The following is a 19764-nucleotide window of genomic DNA, read 5'->3' as shown; positions in this document are numbered from 1 at the left end:
AACTGACAGTATAGAGAAAACTACAGTCCCTGACAAAAATCTTATTCATTTCGTAGAAACAAAAGATTATAGCCTGAGTTTTAATTAATCTATTGGTTTTTAGAAATGGCTTTAATGTACTAAAATAAATTTGCTTCACTGAAATAAATTGATCATTTATCGAGCATAGAAAGATCAGATTTTGACAAGACACAAGTTTTGTTGCCTGTAGAGAGTAATGAGAAAACTGAACAAATAATTTACTTCAAATACAAAAATATGTTGCATAATGTCAGCAAATTGAGTCGTGGTGCTGTGAGATTCATATTTAATATCTTCAATGAATTCCTTGCACCTGAAGAACTGCATCCATGCCATTCGACAATGATTCATACAATTTATTTATTGATGAAGTCATCAGGAAGAGCAAAGAAAGCAGTCCTACATGCCTCCCAGAGTTCAGCGAGTATCTTTCATTTCATCTTACATGCTTCTTCTTTCATTCTATCTCAGACGTCCTCAATGATTTCCATGTCTGGATATAAACCTGAGGCCATGATTTTTCCTTCACTAAAATTGAACTGTTTTCTGGCTGAATCTCGGGTCCATGCGGGCTCCTGTCGGTCTTCTGCTATATTTGCGACGGCTGTGATGTAATCCAACTGAAGATTCATGTGAGAAAACTCACCATCTGCCACTTTTCCAGCGCCCATACTTTTAGCAGACTGTGGGCCTTGGCTAATGACATTTGTTTTTAATGGTCTTTTGTTTAGTGACGATTTCTGGACAGTGATTTGACCATTGGGGCCATTTCGAGAGAATTCAACAAACTGGTCTGGTTGACGCAGGGTCTTGGGGTGACCAGGCCTGGTGGAGCTCTGCTGCAGTGGAAAGTGGGCTGTCCTTGGATTTTTGAGCCAACAAACAGGCCTCCCAGGCAGTTGTCTTGCGGGGTCTTCCGGACCTGGGCTTGTCAGTTATTGATCACAGGTGAGGCTGTAATCTAGGATTGGGTGCATCACATGACAAGGCGACAAGACTTTCGTCCTGCCAAAATCTGACTTTTCTGTGTTCATTAAATGATCTTTATAACATGACACATAATTTGGGAGGGTTTTAGTTTTCATATGAGTAATTTTGTAAAACCAAAAGGATTAATTAAAAGTCAGGTTATAAGTTGTTGTTCCTACAAAATGGATAAGCGACTTTTGTCAGGAACTGTACATAATGCAGTTCAGATCCTCATGTCATAAAAATAATAACAACTTGAATAAATGGACTTAAAAATAAGTAAAAAGGAGAATGCACGTCCACAGTGCACAGGTATCATTCTTGGGGCGGCCTCCGTCTCTTGCCGGCAAGTCAGCTGGGATAGGCTCCAGTGGTTGAAGATGAATGAATGAATGAATGAATGAATGAATGAATGAATGAATGAATGAATGAATGAATGAGAATGCACATAGAAATATAGAAGATAGAGGTGTAATTCCTTCTCATCCAGCCCACTTGGATGGAACACTTCATTCAGCAAAACACTGACAACAGTTATGGACTTGTCTTTTGTCACATTCGAAATATGAATTACGTTTGTCAACCTATAGGATAGGTTCATCAGTCAAGATTGTTGCAGCCTTTCATTATATTTTCACAAAAGAGTAGAACTGAGTTTCCCCTTGTGTAGCATCTCTGAACATGCATGGCCAGACCGCCCAGCCATGGTGAAACTTGAAACCTGAAAAGATATTTTAAATTTAGAAGCATGATATGTGTACGTCAGACAGGATCAGAGATGAACTGTCTTGAGTTGAGTACCCTTGTGTTTCTAAATATTATTCCTGGGAATCCAGGAATAAGAAAGGGTGCAGAGAGTGTTGTAAAATGTACTGCATGGGCCAAAAAACATACACTTATGAAAAATAGTGACTCACGGTAAGTGATGGCAAAGTGAGAGCGAATCAACCTAAGTGATTCATAAAGAATGAACTGTACTTTTGATTTCCTGTTGGACATCTTTATTCATATAAAAAATACTGCTCACCATATATTTGGAGCTATCTTTGAAGTAGACTCAAGTTACCCCTTAAATGTTTAACATTTTGTCCAGACTCGTCTGTACAGTCAACATTGCACAAAGCAGCCATGAATAACTTTTGAATATCATGAACTTAATAAATACAACAACATGTACAATATAAGAAATATTTGTATTGTGTCCATACAAAGATAAAAAATATGTATTGAAGACATTTTTGGAAATAAATGTTGTTTCCTCATCTTCCTGGTGCACCTTGCCAGCCTCTCTTGTATGGTGGCCCTTTTTGTCCCACATCTAAATCATCCGAAACAACAAATTGATGAGAAACTAAGAACACCTGTTGGTCCCATGTATCATGGTCCCATGAATTCCATAAAAAGCCCCCTTAGGACTTTTACTGATTTTTGTGTGTGTATATTTTCTTCTCAGTATTTTCCAACATTGACTGGATTATAATTCATTCCACATCTACAAAATATATTTCACAAAGTAATAAGAATAGACAGACTACCCAGACACATGGCATAAAGTATGGAAACAACACTGTCCTTAAGTGTAAAATGATTAAATGTGTCAACAATCATCCACCTCTGGTCCAGATTGTTGACAAAATCTTTTACATGATTAGACATTTTCCTCTCCATCATAAAGTTTCATGTTTTTGGATCTTTCCTTCCCCCAAGTTTCCATCACAAACTGGATCACAAGTCATTATTTTGTGAATAAGAATTAGGATGTAAATGAGGGGCATTCCTCTACAGCATAAATAAATGTAGTGGGAGTAAATCCCACAAAAGGTGGGAATAAAGAACATTCTTGGACTGATGTTTTGACATAAATTGGCATCTGAATCTCCTTAAAGAGTCCCCTGTGAATCTGACCTTAACATTTCTCCACTTGTTCCCTTTTGCTCAGTGTTCTTCAATGCGCATTAGATCATAAACCCTGTATCCACAGCTGCCAAAACGGACAGCGAGGCCTGGAACGAGAACATGAAAATGAAATATGAAACATGGTGTGATAAACTGGTAGATAATCATCTTTTCATTAAACTTTCATCCCCAGTGACTTAAATATTCCAGGGCCCAATTACAGCGCTTGTATCTCCCTCTTATTCTCCTTCACTCTTGCTTTTCTTAACAAGAGCAGTCAAGGAGGAAGAGGGGTGAGAGGCTTAAGGGTTGAGTGAAAGCATCATTATGAATCGGTCAGACGGGGGAAGGAGGAGATGACCTGTTGCCCCTTAGAGAGGACAGGGAGCAGCAGGACCGATGACCAAAAGAAGAAGAGGAGGCGCAGGGATGGGAGGGCAGCAGACGGACGTGTGGGGCGTGCAGTCAAGCAGGTGTGAGTGATGGAGGGATGGTGGGAGGCAGAGAGAGACAGAACACAGAGGAGAGGAGAGATTTTCTAGGCAGATAGTGGAAACATGTGCATCCTGATGAGTGCCACAAACAGGGCGCATGACTCTCTTGTCTGCCTGCTTCTGTGTGTGTGTGTGTGTGTGTCTGTGTGTGTGTGTCTGTGTGTGTGTGTAAGAGTGTGTGCGCGCGAGTGTATTAGCAGTCAGAGCACTGAAGCCCACGGGCGATTCCTGTGTGTGCTTGCGATAAAGGGAAAAAGGGAGGAAGTATAACGGGGGGAAGAGGGGTGTGGAGGAGGGGTTGGGGGTGAGGGGTGGGTGAGAGGAGAGATGAGGAAGTTAGGTTGGGGGTGGGTGGGTTTGGTTCGGTGTATGTAGAGAGAAAAGCAGAAAAGAGAAGAGAGGAAAGAGCATCCAGCAGAGCAGGGAGCTTCCTCTGTGCTGTCAAAGCCTCTGGTTCATGTCCCCATTGGTCTCTCTCTCTCCCTCTCTCTTACACACACACACACACACACACACACACACACACACACACACACACACACACACACACACACACACACACACACACACACACACACACACACACACACACACATGCATTCTCTCACCCAATTGCTCTCTTCTCCCTCAAACCAACCCCTCTCCTCCCTCCCCTCTCATGAAAAGAGTGTCTTGGCAGGGTAATTAAGAATGGCCTCTAAACACAGGAGTATGGCAGGAACGCTCCAGATGAAAGTAAATGATTAAAATAATTACAGGCTGAGAGCTGACGAGCCGGAGTGTGGGGTGGCCGCCGGACATTTGTCGGTAATTAGATAATTAATCTGAATGCAAATGATGAGCCCTAACGAAGCAGTCAAGCTGAACCAGCGACAACTGCCGTGAGTGAAATGTGAAGGGTAGTGGGGGGGGGGTGAGAGGAGAAAAAGGAAAAAGCAGTAGAGGGATAGAGATGGGGGAGAAAACACATGAATATGAAGTGTAAAATATCCAAAAATCAGAATGAACAAACTTGAAGAAGAAGCAGCATTGTAAATCAATAACTGGTTGTTTTTTTTTGGTGGTGATGGCTTACAAAACAACCAACTTTCACTTGTGGTGACAAGCAGACATGAGCATCTTGTTAAAAATATACAAAAGGTGAGACACTATGTGTTGTTCCCTGCAAAAAAACACCAAAAAAAAAAAAAAGTGTCTTCCTTCCCAAGGAGCTGAAATGCCAAATGAAGAACAAGAGATGGCACCCAGGGAAGAAAACAGAGTATGTTTTGCACACCCTAAAGTGCATGAGCAAATTGTGGATTTACTCGCTCGCTGCTGCACCTCCTGCTCCTACACCTCCTCATTATCTCCGCGTGCCACTGTCTCACACAAATACTATCAGCGTGCTGTATGTGCTCTTGGCAGATGTAAATAAGCAACTTCATAGCTTGTTTTTTTTTTTTTCCCAAGGTTGGCATAACAGGTGTGGATACTTGTCAGCATCCTCTGCAACACTGAGAATCACTTCATTATATCTGGAGAAAGATGTTCACTTTTTATTTTTATCGTCACTCTCCTTAATATACAGATACAGTGTGTTGCTGTTAAAGCTGTGGCAGTTTTGTAAGAATGTCTGCATGGAAACGTGATCTGTGGCAGGCAGGTGAACATATGTGACTTAGACAGAAGCAGGAGCTTTAGGATAGCTGTAGCTTTATCATTTATCAAGAAACACATTTCAAAAAGTCTCATTTAAATGGTCATTTTTAAAATGACGTCTAAATAACCTTCTTTTATAGCATGTGTTTTCCAAGAGCTTTTATGTTCATGGATTGAACAAACTGCCAGAGTTGGACCTGCGAGCTGCATTTTGTCAGGATTTCATAATACCTTTAACCAGCCATAGCTTGTATAGATTTTGATGTATTGAATAAAGAGTAAAGTCTAGCATTGGGATGATATAGTGAGTTGTGTTGTGATCTGGTAATTATATAAGCTATAGCACAACTTAGACCATTCTGTTTGCATCCTGCAACACCTGCTTGTTTATTCAGGTTTTATCTTCATATGTAATTTGTGTATATCATCATCTAAATTAGTTTAAATTCCTGACATTAAGTTAAATCAATGCATGTCGACCGAGTTTATCTGCAGCTATAGGCAGGCCTGCAGGTGGAGATCATCCCTTGTTAGTGCAAATTATGCAACACATCCACTTACACCTTCAAGACACTCCAGAGAAAAATGATTTACCTGTTCACCATCCTCATTAAATCCAGACAGATCACCCCATCACTCATCCATGGTCACTAGGGAACGATGCATTCAGGAATGTGCTGTTAGCCAGCATGTCTGATTAGCCACTTATGTAGATTTGTATCTTTTTAAAAAAATAAAAATTATGTGAAATTAAACACTGTGCGTTTTGTGGTTGCTTTTTAAATCAATATGACCAGACCTGTAATCATTGATATAATCCCAACATGTACCTTTTTTGTAGACTAAAGGTTCACTTTATTCTACAGAATTGAGAGAATGTCCAAGTTGACTTGAAACTCTAGTGATTTAATTTTTAACATTCATTTACCAGTACAAGTAAAAATCAAAAACATTCTACAAAGGGCAGATGTATCATCTTGGATATGAAGAATATTAAACTGCTGTCAGAGCTCTGAAATGCTGCAGAATGTTTTTACAGTGATTGATGACGTGTGTATGAATATATATATTCACACTGTATCTATGCAAAATACATAAAGTTTAAGAAACTTACATCGTGTATTTGAATCCCCATTAAACTATCTTCTCCTTGCATGTCAAATCAGTTTGATTCAGTAATCAATTAAAAGTCAAAACGCACTGAAAAATCTATAATAAAAAAAAAGGTAAAATACTCACAGCAAAAGATGTAATTGTATGAACAATGACCAAACAAGGAACATACTTTAGGTTTACCCTTCCTACTGGCCATTTTGATGTCAGATGTTACTACTAGATTACTCAATCCCATAATACTCTATATTATCAACAATAAGGATTAAACATACAAGCAAATGGATTCAGGAGAACAGAAACACCAGCCTGTTAAAGAACTGGAAAGGACAGAAACAATGTTTTTAGAATAGAACCCGGAGCTCATCAGCGTCTCTGTGACAAACATGTGTTCTTTAAGGCTTTGACTCCATCAGTCTTTGACTCCATCAGTCTTTGACTCCATCAGTCTTTGACTCCATCAGTCTTTGACTCCATCAGTCTTTGACTCCATCAGTCTTTGACTCCATCAGTCTTTCACTCCACAACCAACTCGAACACCTCTGCCTCCTCAAACTCAGCATTCATCTTGGCAGCCATTGCGTTCATCTCCGTGTCGTCTATCTGCTGGATCTTCCTCCTCCTCCTCTTCTCCTTCACCACAGCCACCCCGGGGATATTCGTGTCCGGCTCGGGGAAAACTGAAACAGAGTCATCCGTCTCCAGCAAAGACGTGAACGAGCTCAGACCAGACATGGACCCGGACACATCCATCTGGCCTCTGGAGCGCCCGGCTCTCGGGCCCACCTCGGGGGTTTTCAGCTTCACGAAGCCGAACAAGTTCTCACGTAAATCGGGGCTGTTCAGGGACTTGTCGCTTAGTCTGCTGTAGGATCGGCGCACTTTCTGTGTCCACACCACGTCCTGTGGATCGACGGGGGGTTGTTGGCGATCAGGAGACTGCGGCGGTGAGGAGGGGAGGATCGGGGATGGCAGAGCAGCAGCAGCAGCGTTCTTCTTCTCGGCCGATGAGGGCGGGTGACCTGCGGCCGGACCAGGGGTGGACACGTTTAGCTTCTTCTGCTGGCGAGATCCTGAACTCGACCGACTCGGCGTGTTCTCCTTATTGTGCTCTGAAGGCGCGGCTGTTTTTCTGGGAGCTATTTTCCTCACAGTAATGGAGCGTTTAACAGCCAAAGATGTCTGCGCCATTTTGTTGACAGGTTTCACGTTAGCATTAGCCTGAGGAGGAGAACTCAACCGCGGTGACCGTCGTCGCTGTGAACCAGTTTGGTTGTTCAAGTCCGGCATTGTGTTTTCAGGTTTCCTTTCGTTCATGTCGACTTCTTTCTCGTGCAATAATAATCACGTTTTGTGTTCAGGTTACAATCCACACAGTAGCATCGAAACGAGTCCGCTCAAATTGCCCGCCCGCGTCGCGTAGAAAGTACGAACGAACCATTTCCGGTGACGACATCAGTCTGCGCCACCTGTCTCTAACTTTTGCTGTGTAACTGCTTAGGAGAGGGAAAGAAATCACCGGTTTTGTGTAGTATTTCAGGATTTTTGCCGCACGTACTCGTTTTCAAGAATGGAATATTTGATTGGGATACAGGGAGCTGATTTCGTATTGGTTGCGGCGGATAATGTTGCAGCCAGCAGCATTATTCAGATGAAACATGGTATGACAACGCGTTAGCTTAGCGGTCGCCACCGAGTCGGATGATTTAGCGTTTAGATTTTAATCCTTGTTCAGATTTTTTTTTAAATCTGGTTTGTGTCATTGCAACTGTTGCTTCAAGCTTTTTCACGTTATATTTATCGGCAATTTTATTTTCTAATGTAATTATGCTAAAAGTGCCGGCATAGCTAAGCATAGCTAACTTATTAAGAAGCTTAGCAGTTAAATCTTCCTGGTTTTGGATTGTTGTAGTTTTTTTCTTTTTTGTTCACACCCGATCAATGGTGGTGTAGCACACAGTAATTGCCATTCAATCCCCTTGGTTAATTATATTCATTGTGCGTTTTTGGAAAACAATATATAGTTTGCTAGGTTAGCATAAAATGACCAAATGCTTTCTGACGGTGAAAGTGAAAGCGATTGTCGGTATGACGTTGCTCATTCTGTCCGAGTACACTGCAGCTCAGAGGTGTTTTATTAATTCACACGTAATAAAGGAATTGTGTTGTTTGTTTTCCAGACTATGACAAGATGTTTAAGCTTAGTGAGAAGATTTTGCTTCTCTGTGTTGGAGAAGCAGGAGACACGGTGCAGTTCGCAGAGTACATTCAGAAAAACGTTCAGCTGTATAAAATGAGGAATGGTAAGTACTTGTGAAATGCTCATTTATGAAAGCCTTAGGAAGAAATCTATCATAACACCAAAATATTTAGTAACCAACATAGTCACAGTGAAAGTTAAACTGTTTTCTGAAATGTTAATTCATGTTCCTCTCTATCATTAGGCTATGAACTCAGTCCAGAAGCAGCTGCAAACTTCACAAGGAAGAATCTTGCAGAATACCTACGAAGCAGGGTAACTAAAATTTTGCCTTAAACAATAACCCTTGTCCTGTTAAGCAGTTTGCTAATCTGTAAGGTGTTTCTGCTTTTTATGAAAAGACATCCTGGAGGGTCTCTGATTAAGACAGAGAAAACAAACTTGGCACAGTAATTAACAGCATTAAAGCTCAAACTATGACTTTACAATTTCATGTTAATTAAAATAAAAGCGCTTATGATGAAGTGTTTGGCTTCATGCAGACTGTGAGAGTTTATTCCCTATGCTAAGGATGTGTAATCAATGAAAAATGTATCGATGTATTGTTGGCCCCTATTTCACTGAAAAAGGTTAATGCAAATCAGCAGAGATGACATTGGCGTAAACACAGAACAACTAAACAGGCCTTTAACAGATTTAGCCTTTGGTCAATGAAAGTTTGTCAGTGGAAGGGTCCCACTTGATTGGTTAATGTTTCATGACAGTTTGAAATTTTGTCATATTTTGGAGAAGACTAGTTTGTTGAGGGAAGGTGTAGCAATGCACTGGTGACGACTCCATTCACTGATGGCTACATCCATAGCCTGTACTACAAGTACCGTGCTCTCAGTGTCATTCATTCATCTTCAGCTGCTTCCGCCATCGCGGATTGCGGCGTTGCAGGAGCCTGTCCTGGCGGACCTGGGGCGTGAGGCAGGGTACACTCCAGGCACGACTCCATTGTATTGCGGGCTATCAGTTTCATTATCTGTATTATCCCAGTCTATCTGACATGTAATTTGTGTATAGCAGCTTGATGTGAAATGTGATTATGATCATAACCAATGATAGTTTAAGACGAGGAGCACATTTCCTTGGACAACACATTAGTTAGTAATGGAAAACAATCCAAACAGCCTTGTAATGTCATCATTAAAGTACATTTAGCTTGCAAAGTTGGACCATCTGCTGCATTTACATGGAGTCCTCAACAAAGAAACATTCATCTTACAATCATAGATATGAAAAAACGCGTACCTCCATATCCAAGTTCTGTATTGTACTGCAGCTCCCCTTTCTGCCACAACCCCTTCCGTGCAACACCACTGCATTTGGGAATCTCCAGCACTCACTTTTCATTTTGTTTGTATTTTTTGTTGTCTCTCTGGGCATCTCAGAGCATCAGGCTTCATACCAAGGATATTTCACTGTTTATCATGGATGATAAAGCAAAGCCTAATGAAAATAATGTTAGTAGTGACCATCTCTCTTATGACAACTCTTCTTCTAGATGCTACATAGTAGTGTACCATATAGTGGTCCTATAGCTGACTCTGGCTGTTGATTGATGCACTTCAAAAACTGGTTGAGAGTTCCTTGACCAGTAAAGCAGGAGCAAAATCTAGTTTAGAATAAGATTTTGCTCCTTATATCTAAATAAGGAGCAAAATCTTATTGTAAACTAAACTTAATTCTAAACAAACCTGTGAATTACAAGTGGCGCTTAATGGTAGATAAACGTCACTCAATAAGCGTCACTTGGAACTGTACGTACATATCTTAATATAATTATGTTTTTATTTGTACTTATACAGTAACATGTGCTTTAAGTTTTCTAATGATTTTTGACATTTCAATATTCGTGGCAGATGTGAAGTCGACTGAATTGACGTAAATTTGATTACTGTATTATATTTCCATTTATTTTTTTGAAAACCAACGTATAATTGAAAACGATGTATATTGTTTTGATTAGCTGTTATTGTTTCTGGTAAGTCTTAAGGAATAATACTTTGCTATTCAGAGTATAATGGCATTTATATTACCTCAAATAATGATTAGAGATTGAAATTAAATAATGATTTATGAACAATTCAATTTATGAACAACCTCATATGTTGAGGACTACCAATATTTGACATCTCTGGCCTGCTTTTTCCTTTGTTTTTGACCATAAACCTTGTCAAAACTCTGTCAAAACTCAATTCATCACCAGTATCTCTGTATTTTCTCACTAGCTAATTAATCCCGTGTACCACTGGTCGTTCTCTGAATTAGCCATATTCATCTTGGAGTAATGAGCTAACATACCTATGAATATTTTAATTTTTATTTCAACTTAATTACATTCCTCTGTAAGCATTTCCAATCTCATTTTGCTTCAGGGAATAAATGATAGAATCACAAATTAATTCCCATAAGTTAAATTAACACTCAATTCAACTGGAAGTGAGAGACCCCATGTAACTGGGTTCCTCCTCCATCGCTAAATGTGTTTGAATTTCTGCATAAAATCATTATTTTGTCTAAAACAGGAAATTAGAACTCTTAAAAACAGCCCTTTCTCAGTCGTAGATCACGCCCATCCTCTCTGTTGTTACTGATGTAGTAATAGTCTTCTGTCCAACTGGAAAATACTGTAAGTCTCTCTTGCGGTGATATTTGTGTTTGCGTCATTATCAGCATGAGACTTCTACGCTGAATGCATAGATGCGTTTTGACAGAGCTAGCTACATTTGTCAGCTTGTTGTGAATGATGACAGAAGATCTTCCCTTTGAGACCTGAAAACACCTGAACACCTGAGCCTACTAACACACGCACGCACGCACGCACGCACGCACGCACGCACACACACACACACACACACACACACACACACACACACACACACACATTGCCTCTGGGGTTATAGACATATGATTATATGTTATTTCTACTCGCAGTAGCTATAAATTGACTAAAATACCCAGAAAAATTTGTAGGTGTCTCCTCATGGTTTATGTAAAGATCATGCAAAGATCTTTGCAAAGATCTATTCCCACACTCTTTTCAACAGTTTAAAGCACTTTTGTGTCTCACAAAAGTCCGAGACTGACGGAACGAGCGCATTTCCGGATGCCGTCAGCCAATGGAATGCGCGTACAGTGTCACGTGACTGCCTACCATAAATCTGCGATGAGGTGAAGTCGCGAGCGTTGATGCACGAATGTGTGAGGGCGCACTGTATATATTTTAAACATGTTTTTGTCTTTTCAACCCTTGTAATGAACACTTACACCAATATAATAAATGTAGTGAATGTGAGTGAATTGGAGGAGCAGCAAATATGTCTTTAGATATGTTTGCAAATATGTTTTTAGATGTAACACAATGTACTGAAGTCAGTCCTGCTTCTCGTTTGCATGCACTGTGACTCTTAACGCTAATTTGTTAAGAGTACTGCAGCCGCTGCCTGTCACAATAGCAGGAGGGTGAAAATAATTGCAAAAAACAATTAGTGTGGCAGAGAAGGGAATGTGGGACACATTGAACGGGGGATAGGGTTAGAACAGGAGGAGGAGGAGTCGGGGTCCCAGGGGGAAACAACTAGGCCCAGTAGACAACACAGACGGGAGTGTGAGAACGAGTAGGAGTCAACAGACCCACAATATGCAAGCACACAGAGACACCTATAGGATCAGGATCATCTTATTCTGTCAAGGTTGTGCATGTTGTGGAACATTTATATTCATGTCTTGCCATGAGCTGCGAGTGTATCGTTATTTTTGTGCCTCAAGGTGATGAATTTGGTTTTATGAGTGCAGGATTTACTAATGCTGCATTCTCAGGAGTGCTCAGAAACTGAAGCAGTAGCAGTTTCTCCTCTGCGTCCCACACCTTCCTCAAGCTATGCTCATTTCATCAACCTCCAGAGTACATGGACATTTGCAAATTATGTTGTATAAACAGGTTTTTTTTCATGGTGTTTTTTTTTTCTCCCCCAGAACATGTTGAGTATGTGGAATATGTTATGTTGTTGATTTAAATGTGAAACAGAGAGAATTTGTCAGCTCAAGTTTTGAATGGTTTGATATGACCAAGAAATGTCATTTTCTTACAGGGTCTGCTGTAGAATTTGTTGGAGAAATGCAAGTGTGTTTTGTTTTCAGGATGAATTATTCTTTTTCGAAATGTGTGACTTACAACCCCCCCCCCCAGATGTGCAAATTTTGTCTGATTCAAACTCAATATTTTTCATTTAATTGTATTTGAAAAGAGGAAAATGCAACAAGTCCTAACATTTGAAAGGGACTGTCAAATGTTTTAAATTGATGGAAGGATTAATAAGTTAAGCACAAGAATAATTGCAGTTCTTCGTTTGTTCAGTTCAATTTGAAAATGTGTTTTACCGTTTTGAGTAATATAATATGGTATAATGAATATATAAGTACACACTCCAGGAAATGACAAACAATTGTAGTGAGTACCTACAGTATAAGAGTACACATTGAAAGGAAAACAACATTAGACAAGTAAAGGACAGAGACAGTAAACATAGATAGTCTTTCGTTTCTAAAACAAAATCTGTCATGGATTTGAAGAAAAATGCTTGTGGTCAACTAATGTCTGGGGAATGGCTGCACATGCAGTTTATTGGAATAGATTTTAATTGATGTTAATGAGTAATTTCAGATTAAATTTAAGCCTAGACACAAAGGAAAGCTAATGAACAGTTTTTTTCCCTTACATTTTTTCTCTTTTCTACTGTCCTTGAATCTTCTAAACCCCCACCTACAAAAAGACAAGATCATATGATTTTGTCCCCTAGATTTGAAACCGCTGGCTGATGAATTAATCAGTGGTATATTGTTCATCCTGCAGGATAAATTAGAGACGAGTCCTTTAGTCTCAGGGTTGTCATACCCCAGTGGCTGCAGACCTCTGGGAGGTGTAGTTAGCTGAAGTCAGCCGAGCATGTGGGTGCAGAGAAAGCAGAACCCACATACGATCGTGTGCTTACCAGCCCGTCGTCCAGAAAAACAACTCCGCTAACCTCTGGAGAACTGAACTCACGCTTTAGAGAGGAGACAAAGAAAAAAAAAATCTAGTGGCAAACATAATCACCTGAGGCCTTGACTCTGCTGCGTGCATATCAGTAATGACACACATGAAATTCACCGCAAAGCAAAACAACTGCAAAGTTTTTCAGAGCATAATAACTCTGCATCTGGTCTTCCTCCGTTCCTCTAATTCTCTGATTAATGTAATGTAATTTTAAAAAAGGCATGCATGTAAATATGAATTGCATTAAATTCACATTGAACTGACAGGTAGAAAGTACACCAGTCAGAAAAGTGTGGCAGGATTTTAGGTGTAGGAAGCTGAGACACGAGGTCAAACTGAGGCAGCCAAATTCAGGAGGCAGATGGTCATGTGGGATGTGATTATGTATTTATTTATTTTGCTGAAGATCATGTAGACGCCTTAAAGCTTTACAGACATCAGAGTTTTCATATGGATAGTTTTTAGTCTGCAGTTTCTGGGAAAAAAAATCTACATGTTGGTCTGTAAAGTTTTAGCTGTTAATTTTTCGATCGCGCTACAGCAACAGTTAGCTTCCACGCTGTGGAGATCTACAGCTGGCCCCAGATGGGTTTGTACAATATTTTTGAGCGCAGACACACAATGGGCACAAATAATTACTGGTGCCATATTGCACACAGATCCCCTGCTCCTACACAGATGAACAATTAATACAGCAGATTGAGGAGAAATGCCAATAAAGGGAACATGCCCCGGGGCAGGGTGCAAAAAAAGGGAGGGGAGGTAGGAAAGGAAGGAAGGAGTGCTGGAACGTGGAAGAGGGGAGTTTGGGGATGAGTTTATGATGAATTTCAGTGGCCTGACCTCAATTTGAGTCACAAATAAAGCTGTTTTTGCTCTCAATCCTTCACTGCGCTCGTCTCAAAGGAAAAGTGCGACATTTTGGGAACTATACTTCACTTTCTTGGCTAGAGATAGATGAGACGAGTAGCTTCAGATGCATGCTAAATACTGCATGTAGCTACTGCTGGGGATGGGTTAGCTTAGCATAAATAGTGAAGGTTTAGGGAAGCGGCACACAGAAAACATCTGCAACGGTAGTCGACTAACAAAAAATTAAAGGCTGCCTTTGGATAATAGTTTCAGGCATTTGATGTTTTAAAGTTCTCAAAATGACAGACAATTGAAGACATTTGGGTGGATCTAACAAAACATTGATTTTCATTTTCTAATCTTTCCTAGGCTATGATATTGAACAGATTGCAGTGTTTTCTGCGCTACACAAAAGCTTTTAATATTCTCAAATATTCCAGTGCACCTTATAGTGTGGAAAATACTGTAATGAAGGAATAGTTGTCTTATTAATTAGTGAATAATTGTCAGACATGGATTTAAAAGTCTGATCTGATTTTGCAGATTTGGACAAACTATACACACCGGTGAAAGATACATCTTGTGCATGCGCATCGTCACATCGTCAGTGATGTATCTTGGGGTCATCAGGGGTTTGGGGTCTTTCAAGCTCAGGGAAGCGGTTGCTTAGGATCTGGTGGCGGTGGCAGTAGCTGGGTACGAACTGGGGTGTGAGTTCAGGTGGCGGGGTTAACAAGCTGCACGGCCCCCTCTGAGCTGATGTGGGAAGGAGACCCGAGTCTGATGTCGAGTCCATATTAATGTTTCATTGTAACCAGTGTCACAGGTGTCTGGTGGGTGGGGGTGATACCACTGGGGCGTTCACAGGCTCACGGAGGAGTTAAGACACACACACACAAACACACACAAAGACAACCTTAGATTTACACCCAATGTGCAAACTGTTTCTCTTTCTCCTTTGTGTGTGTGTGTGTGTGTGTGTGTCCTTAACACACATACTGAAGCTGACTCCACAGGGAATGATTCTCATTGCCCTGGTGGCAATGAGCTAACACCAGTCCCAGAAATGAGCAGGGAGGCTGTTGGAGAAGTGAAACGAGAGTGCAGGTGTGTCGATCACGTTTTCATGAAAAAACATTTCAGTCTCTGCGAGGCAGAGAGCACAATATTATAGTGTTCTTGTTACATTTTAATCAAAAGCACAGTGCTACTGCTTCCACCATTAAGAATTTAGGCCAAAAGTTGTTTTGAAATCCAAAAATTTGTTTTGCTTTAAAGGGATTTTTAAAATTGGGGAACAGTGGCACGCAACGACAAAGGGAGAAAATTAGTGTTTTGGAGGAAGAGAAGAGAGAGAACAGGCTGGGAGCATAAAATATGTAATTTAAAAAGAGAGAAGGGGGAGGAAGGCGTAAGAAAAATGACTTTAGAAGTTTTTAATGAGCCCTGGCACGACTCCAGGGCAGAGGGTGAAGGCGGTGCAGGGGGGAGGGGAGTTAAAGAAGGGATGGAGCAGGAGGGAGGGTGGGCACAATGGAGGGAGCGAATGGGGCGCTGACTCCCAGCAGATGTCACACTGTCACTGACACTTATACCCACACACACACACACACACACACACACACACACACACACACACACACACACACACACTCTCCTGTCTCATGACACGCTTTCACTTTGTCTCCCTCTATCACTTTCCTTCCTCCCCCTCATGCTCTCACTCTGTTGATGCTGTTTGTTCAGTGTGGATATTTAGAGGGACAATTAAGTGAGATCATCCGTTGGTGACACCGGCGCAGCTTTAACCACACAGGCCACGCCGTGAAGAAAAGGACAGGACCCGTTCCTGATTCCCTCTATTTTTTCGGTGCATCTCACGTTAAACCATGTTGGATCTTCTAACTATATTTATAATGTGAAAAAAAAAGGAAATGTATGTAACTGTGAGACTTTAAAATAAAAAGACAAGCAAGTTATCAGTTCTTAGGTGTAAAGAGGTATTGGTGCCCTGAATTTAACAGCTAGTTGCACCACCTTTAGCTGCAACACCCAAACAATAACCAATAACTACATCTCAGTCTCTGACATTGTTACAGTGGTATTCAAACCCACTCTTCTTTGCAGAGATGCTTTAGTTGAGACACAGTGGAGGGTTTATGAGCATGAGCGGCTCTTTTACGGTCCTACCGCATCATCCCAAAGAGGATCTTGAGTAGGCCGCTCCAAATTTTACTTTTTATTCGTTTTTGAACCAGTCTGTGTTGGTAGTGATCACGCTTGAGCAAATCTAGTTCAGCGAAGTTATTAACGCAGGGTTGCACCTTTTCACGCTGGTGATTTCTTTGTTAGTCAACAATTTTCCTTACGACATTTGTTAATTAAAAGTTGCATTTTTTTGTTTAATCAGATCTGACATAATTCACTAAGATGTAAACACAAATAGCATCAATCAGGAGGGGGGTCTAAAAGGTCTTCACGACACCGTACCGATGGCAGTGTTGACACCTCTACTTGGATAAGTATCTTTGAAAGCAGAAACTGTAAAATACACACTAAATACTACTACTAATAAACTTTACTCTTTGTTCTGTGTTGATATGGTTTTCATAAGATTCTCCTGGTGAAGGATCACTTCATCTATTTTACCATAAACACTATTGTTATTTATAAAAAGGATCAGTATGTCTTTGTTTTAGAGGTTTTTTTCACATTCCTAAACATTTTAGGACATTTAGCTCTACATCAGCATTTATAAATGTTTGAATTGTGCTGATGTTTATTTAGTCCTTCTTTTACATCTGAATCTTAATTCTCCTCTCCCTCCTCTGAATCCAGACTCCATATCACGTGAACCTGTTGCTGGCGGGCTACGATGACACAGACGGTCCAGGTCTCTACTACATGGACTACTTGGCTTCCATGGCCAAGGCACCTTTCGCTGCCCACGGCTACGGCGCCTACCTCACACTCTCTATTCTTGACAAGCACTATAAACCAGGTTGGCGCCTCGAAATGCCTCACGCATGTTTTCTCTCCTCATTGTTCATGTGAGACTGACTCTGCGTTTGCAGAGGACGTACTGCAGAGGTCACAGTTGAATTTGCACTTGCTTATGGTACAGCCTGGCTGTGCTGTGAGGGGGGTATAGCTGAATGAATCTTTTTGACATAATTTTACATTTGGATGAAAAATGATTCTCCGTCATTCCCCATCTTTCATGTTCAGCATTCTCACTTGCTGGTGTTTGTTCTAGATCTCACTCGAGACGAGGCGGTGGATCTGTTGAAGAAGTGTGTTGCAGAGGTGAGTTTATGTCAGATCTACTCAGCTCTGAAAAAGTGTCCGCTGATATTCCCAGTGTGATTGAATGCTATATACTGGTTGGAAGAAAGTTCTCTCTGATATCGCTTATCTGGATTTACCCTTATGACTGTTAATATACACGAAGAGGACGCTCCATGTCGTTGAGTCCTCTCTGACTCCCATCTCCGTCCAGTTCTGAAGTGCTGGGAGATGATGTGACGCCTGCAGGCCTCGCCATCTGCAGCTGATTGGCTGTAGAAACTGAATAAAGATTCTCATGTTTCCTCAAACAGGAGAACAGCTTTGTTTTATGAATAAAAGCACTGATGTTTTGTGAATCTGCCTATAAAGAGCTCAAGGCCACGCTGAGAGTCTTGTTTAAGCATTACAGATACTTTCAGTGCATTTAAAACACAAGCACCTGAGGATTTGCATTATTTAAGTAGTTGAATGGATAGATCTGATAAAGGAGATGGGTATTTATTCCTTCATTCATGAGTCAAATACATGAAGGCTGTCAAACACTGCAGATTGTGGATTAGCCGTTAGCCTTGATCAAATACATCCACATATTTTAATATTTCCTTCTCCATCTTGTGTCTCTCCTCCAGCTGAACAAGCGCTTCATCCTCAACCTTCCCTCTTTCAATGTTCGTCTGATTGACAAGGACGGCATACATGACCTGGAGAAGCTCACCTCTGGCGCCAAGTGACCGTTCACTGCATAACTACCAATTCTGATGCCCTCATTTCTCTTTTTTTTTTTTTGTACTGTTGACCTCCTTGCTCTTTCTGTTCCAATAAAAAGTGACACACAGTTGAGATACAAGCTATTTGTCCCTGTAGCGCTTTCTCATTGCTCTCTAGTCTACTCATCTGCACATAGAAAGAACAGCCTTCTGGCTGTGTACTTTTACACTTGTACTCACAGAGTGTGGGTAATGTACACTTGCACATGCGATATAGCATGCATGCACATACAGCATGTAATTCCCTCCAAAATTAGTGCATTTACCTGAAGGAAGCATGTAGTCAAAAAAGTTTAAATTCAGTGTGTAGATTAGAGGGTATTGAAGATCTCCATGCTTGTATGAATGCTATAAAAATCTATTTTATGTCAAGTACAGTATTTTCTGCACTATAAGATACACTTTCAACAAAATGCCTATTTAAAATATTTTTTTTCATATATAAGGCGCACTGGATTATAAGGCGCACTGCCAGTTTTTGAGAAAAAGGCTTTTAGGTGCATCTTATAGTGCGGAAAATACTGTTGTCTTCCAGCTGTGTAGTTTGATTTTGAGGTCATTTTGAGGTCATTTTGCTATTTGATATAGCTCTTAACTGCAGCAAAATAGAACCTGAGATGATTACCAAAGGGTTTTATCAACACCTCTGAAATACAGTATCAGTACTGTAATCAATATCATCTGCAGAGCTAGTGGGACAAGTATTCTGATTCATTCGACTTGGCTGCACAAGGTTTTTAAGAACAAATCCGGATACCCTTCAGGAAATGTGTATTTTAATAGTTTACTGTTATTTCACCAGCACTCAACACACCCTGAATTTAAATTAACTTGAACATTTTTCTGCGCTCACTCCAGCTCCAAACAGTAGAAAGTTAACATATAAAACCAAACAGAGTTGTAAAAAATGTGTCTTTATTAATGTATTGTAAACCCAGCTTGACAAGTGGAATTTGATTAGATGTCAAATGGATTTGCATGATTAGTTGTTACCTGATGTTTATCCGTGATTAAAAATGAGAAACATTTCAAAACTCAGGAAACAGAAAAAAGTCAGAACTTCATATTTTTATTTATGAAAACTGTTTCTGTCACGAGGAAGTCAACATAATTTATCATAAAATTGTTGCACTCGATAGTACTTCCTAAAATAAACTGCCCGAGATAATCGTGCATTGACATTATTCATCCGGTGGATTCTTATGGAGAGGAAAATCAGAACTGATATTGTAGATGCAGCCCTTTTTATAATAACATTCACATCTTGTGCCCGTGCAAGAATACAATTTAATTAAATTGCTGTTGTAAAACAAAAAATGGTTTAACATGATCTTTGAAAAGAACCCAAACACAAGCTGTAATGTAAAAGCAGCTGTTGAAATTCATAAATTTATTCTGTGTATGGAGAGTCTTACATGAACACACTGATATGAAGCTGTA

The 19764-nt window shown here is 40.4% G+C and overlaps 2 protein-coding genes across 2 annotated transcripts; one reads left to right on the top strand and one right to left on the bottom strand.

Moving 5' to 3' along the window:
- Positions 1–6001: 6001 nt before the first annotated feature.
- Positions 6002–7579, bottom strand: cdca5 (cell division cycle associated 5). Its single transcript, XM_068332989.1, has one exon. The coding sequence runs from the start codon at positions 7449–7451 to the stop codon at positions 6651–6653; it is 801 nt and encodes a 266-aa protein (XP_068189090.1). The 5' UTR covers positions 7452–7579; the 3' UTR covers positions 6002–6650.
- Positions 7575–18398, top strand: psmb2 (proteasome 20S subunit beta 2). Its single transcript, XM_068332991.1, has 6 exons — positions 7575–7795; positions 8315–8437; positions 8579–8649; positions 17108–17270; positions 17526–17575; positions 18187–18398. The coding sequence occupies exons 1-6, from the start codon at positions 7705–7707 to the stop codon at positions 18286–18288; spliced, it is 600 nt and encodes a 199-aa protein (XP_068189092.1). The 5' UTR covers positions 7575–7704; the 3' UTR covers positions 18289–18398.
- The last annotated feature ends 1366 nt before the right edge of the window (positions 18399–19764 follow it).

The sequence above is a fragment of the Antennarius striatus genome, chromosome 14 (genome assembly GCF_040054535.1).
Source record: "Antennarius striatus isolate MH-2024 chromosome 14, ASM4005453v1, whole genome shotgun sequence".
NCBI lineage: Eukaryota > Metazoa > Chordata > Actinopteri > Lophiiformes > Antennariidae > Antennarius > Antennarius striatus.
Note: the sequence above shows the minus strand (reverse complement) of the source record. Positions and strands in the feature narration are given on the sequence as shown.